The following is a 9,337-nucleotide window of genomic DNA, read 5'->3' as shown; positions in this document are numbered from 1 at the left end:
GGTAATGCAAAAGTTACTTTTTCAGAGAATATGTTATTTTCTCTCAGTAACTAGTAAAGTAATGACCACTTTTTGAAGAATAATCACAGTTAAAATATTCATTTTCTGGTACTTGTATGGCCAGTGTCAGTGCGTGACAGTGTTCCTGACTGTTAATGATGGTTTCTGCTCTATTAATGGATAACTGTTGTAATCTGTGAGCAATGCTATTCTAGCATCTGTTGGTAAGGATGTTTCTATCGGTAGTGGGCTCTGCTGGAGGGGTACCGTTGTCTGTGGTATCTACGGTCTCCATGGTATGGATGAGTTTCAGGGATAATGGTAGGTCTCTATGGTGACCAGGAATAACGGTATCTAGGGATGTATGTATGGTATCTATCAGGAACAGCTCTCCTGGTCTGGTTAGTGTTTAGGGAAAATGGTAGGTATCAACGGTATCTATGGTAAAACGGTGAGAAACTATGGTATCCATGGGTAACTGTGTATCTATGGTATCCACGGTTCACGGTATTGACGGTATCTATGGGCAGTCGCGGACGCGTCGTCGACGTCGGTGACGTCAGTTCCGGCAGCAGACCCCGGATGAAGCTGCCGTTGGGGTGAGAGGGCCACTGAGGCTGGTCGGATTTTAATTTAGCGGCGAGGGGGTCGGAGCGGATTGAAGCCCCTCTGGATTAATGTCGACAGGGCAGCGCGGTGCTTCCAGCAGGGCTACGACGAGCGAACCGTCCGCGGCGAGCGGAGACTCCGGCTAACAGCTGCTGCTAACGGGGTCCAACTGTTAGCGAAGTACCGCGGAGCACGGAGCCAGCTTCTCCGGCTAATAGCCTCACCACACGGCGGAGTTTGCAGCTCGCATCGTCTGCTCGGGGCTCCAGTTTAACACAACACCTGGTGGATGAATGATGTCTGCCGCCAGTATTGATCCTCAGGTAAGCAGCCGGGGAGGGGGGGGGCTCGGCCCGAGATGATTGATATTTTCCTGCAGGGGGGTGAGATGTGCTGTGTGTGCAGCCCAGCACTCTGGAGACGATGCCACCGCTGCCTGCTAGTCAGCTAGGAGGTTAGCTAGAAAACTGCTCCCCGCTGGTATCACACCGAGGCCTGGATCACAGATTGCAGTGGCAATCTGCAAGGAAAAAAAAAACACCGATGGATTTTATTGGTCAGGGAGCTTTTCAGAGCAAATGTCTGAATACATCTTCGTGTGACGCTAGGGTAAAAACGCGTGATGTTGTGAAAAAATATTCGTGACCCACTCAAGCTCTCCTTTTTTTTCCATCTCTGCAGACATCTAAAGGACAAGATGCAAGCAAAGGTAAGATTTTACAGGGACTCCTCTTTATTGGTCTCAGGACACGACACCCTATTTCTTATGAAGCGTTATTTTTCTGGTTATGTCATTTTTTTTTGTTATCTGCAGATGTCTGATTCAGAAGAGTTTATCATTGTCTATGTATCCGCAGCGTTTACTGAATACCCACTCATTTGAATCGTGCATGGTTAAAACAGGGAGAAATCTAAACAATTCAGGAACGCAAATCTGCCAACATATTATGCAAAACTGCTACTAAACGCACAATATGTGCCACCCCCTAATATCTATTTATGTTTACACTGTAATGTTCTAGCTGTGAAGGAAATCTGCACAGCGTTGAATAATGCCTTTGTGTAGATAATGTGATCCATGAATGTTTTAGTTGTTTACAATAATAAAATGTGTATCTGCAAAAGAACAAACAGCTTATTAAAACAGCTTTTCAGCTGTCCGCGGTAATTTGGAGGAGGCTAAACAAGAGGTGGCAAAGATGAAGAAGCTGATATTTCCATTGGAATTGACCAAGATGGACAGGAATTATTGTTATTGTTATTTTCTGAGCAGATGAGAGGGATGGCTGAGGTTGAGCAGTTTAAAAATAAGATATATTGTCCAGGGTGAGCTGATTTGCAGAGATTGTGGACATATCGGACAAAGGAACTGCCAGGCAAGAGGAGAAATGGAACACCTCTGAACACTTCTGGATATAGTTAAGGAGGACATGGCAATTGGTTGGATTCAACTAGTGTAGTTGTCGCTGAGGGCCGGTGGTGGTCTGTTCATTATGTGCTGCGCCACCTTCACCGCCTGCTGCAGGTTGTTCCTGTCCTTGTTCTTCTGGAAGACCATGAAGGATTTTATATACATTGATTTTGCTGTAAACCATTTGTACATGACTGCAAAGATATTGAAGCGAACCCATGAACATCAGGATGTTTTGTTTCTTTTCCTAATCTGACTCCTTCAAACAGGTGTGTGTGTGTTTCCAGAAGATTTGACCTTTGTTGTAAAAAAAAAAAAAAAAGCCATTTCTTCTGCATTATAAATTCATGGTAAATGTAGTTATGATTTTTCTTTAAATCTCTTGTGTTACATCACTTTTTTCCAAGGATGTATACATCAAATATTTTTTCAGCATTAATGACATCAGTCAGTTACATCCATTTAGTTTTGCATCTAATAGCACGGTCAGTAGATGTAGCTTCATTTTCCTGTTTTTTAGCTTTGACAACCGTCTGGTTTTGTTGCAGCCTTTCCAGTTTCAGTCCAGAATGGCTCCCTCCACCAGAAGGACACAGTCCATGACAATGACTTTGAGCCCTATCTCACTGGCCAGTCCAGCCAGGTAGGAAAAATGAAACCATTTGCTAACCGTAAATGTATCTCCACATATCGTTGCCCCATTAATCATCTTAAACTTGTTTTCCTTTGTAGAATAACAGCTATCAATCCATGACAGACCCCTACCTGTCCAGTTACTATGCCCCCTCTATTGGATTCCCATACCCTCTCAGTGAGGCTCCATGGTCAACAGGAGGTGATCCACCCATTCCCTACCTGACGCCCTATGCCCCCCTCAGCAATGGAGACCACCACTTCATGCCTGACACAGTGTTTGGGCAGCCCGGTGGGCTCAGCAGCAGCATCTACCCCCACAGGTTTAACTTTTTCCCAGAGAACCCGGCGTTCTCAGCATGGGGCACCAGTGGCTCTCAGGGCCAGCAGACTCAGAGCTCGGCTTACGGCGGGAGCTACAGCTACCCCCCGAGCTCCCTCGGAGGCACCTTAGTCCCTGATGGACAGACAGGTTTCCATAGCGACACCCTCAGCAAAGCCCCAGGTATGAACAGCCTAGAACAGGGCATGCTGGGCCTAAAAATAGGCGGGGATGTGACGGGAAGCGGCTCCGGCGTGAAGAGTGCGGGCTCTGTGATTGGTGGCGGTGGCAGCGTGGCTCCGGCCGTTGCCACGGGCAACGGCGGCACACCGATCGGGATGCCCCCTCCAAAACCGACGTCGTGGGCTGCGATCGCCAGCAAACCTGCCAAGCCGCAACAACAAAAGACCAAGAACAAGCCCGGCCCCCCGATGGCCGGAGGAGCGCTGCCTCCTCCGCCCATCAAACACAGCATCGACATCGACACGTGGGACAACAAAGTGACTGCCAAGATGGCCCCGCCCCTGCCCCATCACCACCACCACCACCACCAGCAGCACCAGCCGCAGCTCCACTCCCACGCTCCCAGCCTCCTGCCCCCCCTGCAGCAGTCCCTGCAGTCGGCCCAGTCCCTGGTGCAGCAGATGACCATGCAGGGTCCGCCGCCGCCCCCGCAGTCGTACCAGAACCACAACTCTGCCCCGACGCCCCAGACCCGATGGGTGGCCCCACGCAACCGCAACTTCTGCTATGGCGGCGGGAGCCTGGACAGCAGCGGCTCCTCCAGCGGCGGCGGCGTGGGGAACGGAGGGCTGGGGTGCGGCGGCGTGCCCCTGGAGCCCGGGTCGGAGTCCCACCCCGTGCTGGAGAAGCTGCGAGCGGCCCACAGCTACAACCCCAGGGAGTTCGACTGGAACCTGAAGAACGGGCGAGTGTTCATCATCAAGAGCTACTCGGAGGACGACATCCACCGCTCCATCAAGTACTCCATCTGGTGCAGCACAGAGCACGGCAACAAGCGCCTGGACTCGGCCTACAGAGCCATGAACTCTAAGGGTCCCGTCTACTTGTTGTTCAGCGTCAACGGCAGCGGCCATTTCTGCGGCGTGGCGGAGATGCGCTCGCCGGTGGACTACGGCACCAGCGCCGGCGTGTGGGCGCAGGACAAGTGGAAGGGCAAGTTTGACGTGAACTGGTTGTTTGTAAAAGACGTGCCTAATAGCCAGCTGCGCCACATCCGCCTGGAAAACAACGACAACAAGCCAGTCACCAACTCGCGCGACACCCAGGAGGTTCCTCTGGAGAAGGCCAAGCAGGTGCTCAAGATCATCGCCCAGTACAAACACACCACCTCCATCTTTGACGACTTTTCCCACTACGAGAAGAAGCAGGAGGAAGAGGAGGTGGTGAAAAAGGTACTCCTCTCTTCTTTCAGGTTTTATGCTCTTGGAGCTGTGTTTTTCCCTAGATTACATCTGAAGATGTTACTGTTGTCTTTTTATTTTCTTGCTCTCATGAAAATATCAAAATAATCATGGTTTTGTGATCCTATGTTGCATTATTATTTTGTGTGTCAGTTCATTAAGACTGTGTATCTTCTCTTAACAGAGCTATGAGCCTGCCTCAATACAGAGTCGTTCCCGAATTGATCAGGTGAGATTTTGAGGCGATCAGAATGAGGGTGCTGTTAAAAAAAAAAAAAAAATCAACTATTTCCACAATTGTTTTCAGTATTCTGGTCTGAATATATTAAAATCAGGATGTGTCATCTCAGGATAATAGATTTAGTTTGAACACTGGCCAATCATGACACACAAACTCACAGCAGTATAAATACACTCATACTGGCCACTTCACTTTACATCTGTGTAATCAGATATGTCCCGGTGCGTCAGCTCTGCCTCGAATGAATGATTGAGAGTTCAGTAGCGTTCATCGTACTGAAACATCTAACAGTTGAACATGCGCTTTCAGAAGTTTCACAGTTGCACTGAATCACATTAGTCCACACTTCAAAGTGCTCTGGGCGACACTGCAAACCCCAAATCGCTCCAGACGGAGGTCGATCAACGGCCACCGTTGGTGTGTGTGACTGTGAAAATGCTGAATAGATCAATATAGGTTAAGTCTCATGCGATGGTGTTCATTCGCCTGAAATACCACTGTATTGTTTAAAAGTCGTCAAATCCTGCTGGTTTGAGTGAAGCAGGAAGTGTAATCCTCTCTCTTTCTGTGCTCCTTTCCCCCTCCAGGACCGTCAGAAGTAGACTGTTGAAGACCTCTTCAGTGGCTGTGTTTGGACGGACATGCTGAAATCCAGATTCAAAAGGAAAACACACGGACTGAAGCTGAAACAGAGCTGAAACTAATATTTTTTTCTATTTAATTTTGTCGACTTGGCCCATGTCAAACTGTCGAGCCGCCCCGGCTCCCGGTTCCCCAATCTTTGAGATGCGTGCAGGGATGAAGCTAGTTCCATCAGACGAATCGCTTCAATAATAATCTATTTTCTTGTTTTTTCTGTATTTTTTAGCCTTATAAATCTCTATCACCACCCTGGGACTTGTTAAATTCTTGACTTAATATAAATATCTGCACGTCTGTTTGGAAAAATCTCTTGACAACATGCTGCTGATATTCAGTGACTGTTCACTTTGTGGTTTGTGTGTTGGAGAAATGTTAAGTGCTTGTATTGGTTAATCTTAAATGAGTGAACTACACTTTATTGACAAATGTCTGCTATCTGTGTGTGGCCAGTTGTATTTTATATTATCAGAAGACAAAAAACAACTTCTGTGGATGCCCCCTGTTTTCTGTTCCGTGCGAGGGGAGGACTGAAGGTTTCTGTATGCATAGACATAATCGTGAAAGGTCGTGACGTTAGGAAAGGTAAATGTTAGAAAAATCTTTTTTGAGTAACGTATCACCTGGCATACAGCTGATATAAAGTTATCATAATGTTGAGAAAATGTGGGGGTTTTTTTGTCTCTCCAGAGTGGAGCCTTAACGTTGATTTTCAAGTAGTGTTGTTAAAATATTAGTTTTTATTTTATTTTATTTTCAGTACTGTAACTGGTGATTTTACAGCTAGAGTTTCAGGGAAAATCTGATTAGAGACTAAATACTCTAAAAGGTGCCCACTTCTGTTATTTAAAGGATGGAAATTACAAAAAAAAAAAAACAACAACAACAGAATCATTCAGGTTTTATCAACACAAAATCTGCTTTGTGGCCCTTTTGTCCTGAAGATGTTTCCCTCTGTTCCTTATTACTCCAACAGGGGTCTCTGTTGTTGAAATTCTGGAGAAGATGTAGCATGTACTGCTTTGAAAGCTCAAGAACTCAAGCCAGGCCTGTTGTTGAGGGGATTGTTTCTTCTTCTTCTTTTTTTTTCTTCTTCTTCTGTTGTTTTTTTATTTTGTTCCTTCCTAATATCATTATAATCTCCACATTTTCATCGTTTTCATTGCTATAACCTGTCCACTTCATCCTCAGACAATGTAAGCTTTAACGTACTGGCATTTCTAACTGAGATCGCCTCAAAATGTTTAACTGTAGCATTATACTTAACTGATTTATCGTCAAGTGTATGAAAACCCAGAGACTAGCCTATATGGTATATGTTTGTGACTTTCTGTTTGTTTCTGTTTTTTTGTTTTTATTGCTTGCTGTATTGTGTGTATGCGTGCGCCTGTGTGTGTGTGTGTGTGTGTGTGTGCGTGTGCGTGCGTGCGTGTGTGCAAGAGTGAAAGAAACTAGAGGGAGTATGACTGTGGAGCAATCAGAGTTATATAAAACGGTATTGGAATATAGAAAATTTATGCAAAAAAAAGTTTTACGTCACCCTTGAATTAAATATCCATTGTATCAGAGGTCACTATCACATTCTTAGATTTGATCATGTTCATTATTAAAGATATACTTATCTGTTCTTTGTGTTTTTCTTCTTATGAGCAGTGTCTTTTTTTTTCTTCTTTTTTTGCCTTATTAATTCAGTGATTTCTTTGCCTGAATTTCCTGTTTGGAAAATAAAGACAAATATTGTCACAGAATGGTTACATTAATGTAATAGAGTTAAAATTAATTGAAGGGGTGGGGGGTTCTATATCTGGTTTATCTACACAGATCAATTTGTACTGACCAAAACGAAAACAGTTTATTGAAGACGGTTGTACTGAATCTTAGAGGTTAAAGTGCGCTGAGACCAAATTTGGCTGATGTGTTAAAATACTAACCAACTCAAGAGGCCCAGCACTTTCTAACGTCTACAAAAAATTCAATAGCATCGGTAATTTAAGTGCTTTAGAGTTTGGTGTGTCAGTAATAAATAGTGGATGTGAGACTCCAGCTGAGAGATCAGAGGCGCAGCAGTGAAAGCTATCTGTCTCTTTTCATGTGAAGTGTCATCAGCATCAAAGCCGCGCTGCGAGGGTGAATATGCAAACACATGCATGAAGGCTGCAGAGTGCTGCTGCCAAGACAGGACTGGGGTTTTTCCACAGGTCACTGGATGTGTCATTAAAAGTAGTTTTTTTTTTCATGGTGTGCATGTGACCCCTGGACTTAAAATACAATTCATATTTGTTAAAAGGAAGTATCCTTGTTTAATTTGGTCTCCATATCAGTTTGAATGTTATTTTCATATTAGAGATTTTGAGTTGGGAAATGTTTGGAATTTCATCTTTGTTGCTACAAAACCCATTGGAATTTATATTATGTGTGACTGTGAAACACTGTCAGCCTTCTGCGTGTGTCTGAGGGAATTAATGAAATGTGTCTTTTTTTTTTTAAACAAATAAGGAGTTGCCCCTTGTTGGGGTGCCTGTTCTGAAGCTACTGCTTTGTCCAGTGTAGGTGTGGCTGGCATAAATGATCAAAACCTAATAAATAAAAGACGATCCATAGATAACTAAAAGCCTCTGCCAGTCTGTTCAGGACCTATGATTGACTTACACCATAAATGGTCAGATATTCTAACTGAAACAGCCACTTTCATGTAATCAACATTTTACATGCCTGATTTATAGTTTCGGCTCTCCTTCACCCTTTAGAGTGAGTGGCCATACACGGTAAATTATAATTTCCTCAGAGCTAAGTTAATAACAAATTAGACATGAAAAAACGAGTTGTAATGCACAGTTGGTGGTTTATGACTCAGAAGATAAAGTGGATAATCATATGGACATACTAATCAGTTTCCCTTATTGCTTTTTAAGTGTTTATTTTTATCCAAATGATTACCCATTTAACTTTAAAATAAAAACCATGAAAAATGGTCACACTGTATTTATTGAAAATAAAAAACACTGGACACATTCAGGGATGTTTATCAGACAGAAATAACACATTACCCTGTAAGACAGTAGTGCTGAATAGTGCATGAAAATTAAGACAAAAGGCAGATATGATCAGTATGATTTTGTCCATTTTCCAGCAGATTTCAACAAAGATATAAGATGCATGGTGTTTTTTTTTAACTGCTTCAAAAAGAGGCTTTAATGACCATGTGTCCCATACAGAGGTAAGAACAGACTCAGTTCAAACTGCTTTTGTGCGTCCTGCAGAATAACCACGGGTAACATGAATGCGGTGGGTGAAAGCACAGAGGCACTGCAGCTCTGTGGAGGAGAAAGCGCTTTCTGCAGATGTGTTAAATCTCTCCGTCCTCAGGATGGATGCGGGCTGCAGAGGTGATCCCTCTCTTGGCATTCACCGCGTGCCTTAATTGTATGGCTAATAAATCAAGGTCCGCCGTGAACACGAGGAGCGGCCATCCTGTCTTCCGCGTCGAGTCAAGTTGTATTTTTTGTTTTTTTTTTACCATACAAACATAAACACAAACACAAAACATTTTATTGAAAAAAAAAAAGACGCACGGATGAACAGACCGGCCTGCGCGCCATCACACTTCAAAGCTGTTAAAGACTGCAATTAAAATTCATGAATTAGGAGCAATAAGACAAATGGCACAATAAGGCACGTCGGGTAATGCGTTTTTTCCCCCTTGTTTTAATTATGCTGTGTTATCGCCATAATTAAATACCCAGTGTCTCCCGCGCGTCGTCATGCAGCAGGTTTTTATGATTATGATTATTATTTATTTAATCCCGCAGCCGCCTTCTTTTTACTGGCATCGTCCTCTTCTTGTGTTATTTTTAGGAGGATCTGTGGAGGTGAAGCAGCAGGCCAAACAATACCGTCCACAGTGCGGCTGCCGCGGCTGTGCGCTGATGGAGGCCCGCAGGCGGCGTCCGGTCCGGACCAGCAAACCCTCCGTCCGCTCGGAGCTGCACACGGAGAAAAACGGCATCTCCTCCGGGTTTTTTTTTTTTTTTTTTCTCACGATGCTAATGGACATTTCT

At 44.4% G+C, this 9,337-nt stretch overlaps 1 protein-coding gene across 1 annotated transcript; it reads left to right on the top strand.

Moving 5' to 3' along the window:
• The first annotated feature begins 578 nt into the window (after positions 1-578).
• On the top strand, positions 579-7,020 carry ythdf1 (YTH N6-methyladenosine RNA binding protein F1). The gene is made up of 6 exons (XM_030117773.1): positions 579-932; positions 1,291-1,318; positions 2,569-2,663; positions 2,753-4,390; positions 4,584-4,628; positions 5,228-7,020. The coding sequence occupies exons 1-6, from the start codon at positions 903-905 to the stop codon at positions 5,240-5,242; spliced, it is 1,851 nt and encodes a 616-aa protein (XP_029973633.1). The 5' UTR covers positions 579-902; the 3' UTR covers positions 5,243-7,020.
• Positions 7,021-9,337: the final 2,317 nt, after the last annotated feature.

This window comes from Salarias fasciatus, chromosome 20 (assembly GCF_902148845.1).
Source record: "Salarias fasciatus chromosome 20, fSalaFa1.1, whole genome shotgun sequence".
In the NCBI taxonomy this organism is placed as follows: Eukaryota; Metazoa; Chordata; class Actinopteri; order Blenniiformes; family Blenniidae; genus Salarias; species Salarias fasciatus.
Note: the sequence above shows the minus strand (reverse complement) of the source record. Positions and strands in the feature narration are given on the sequence as shown.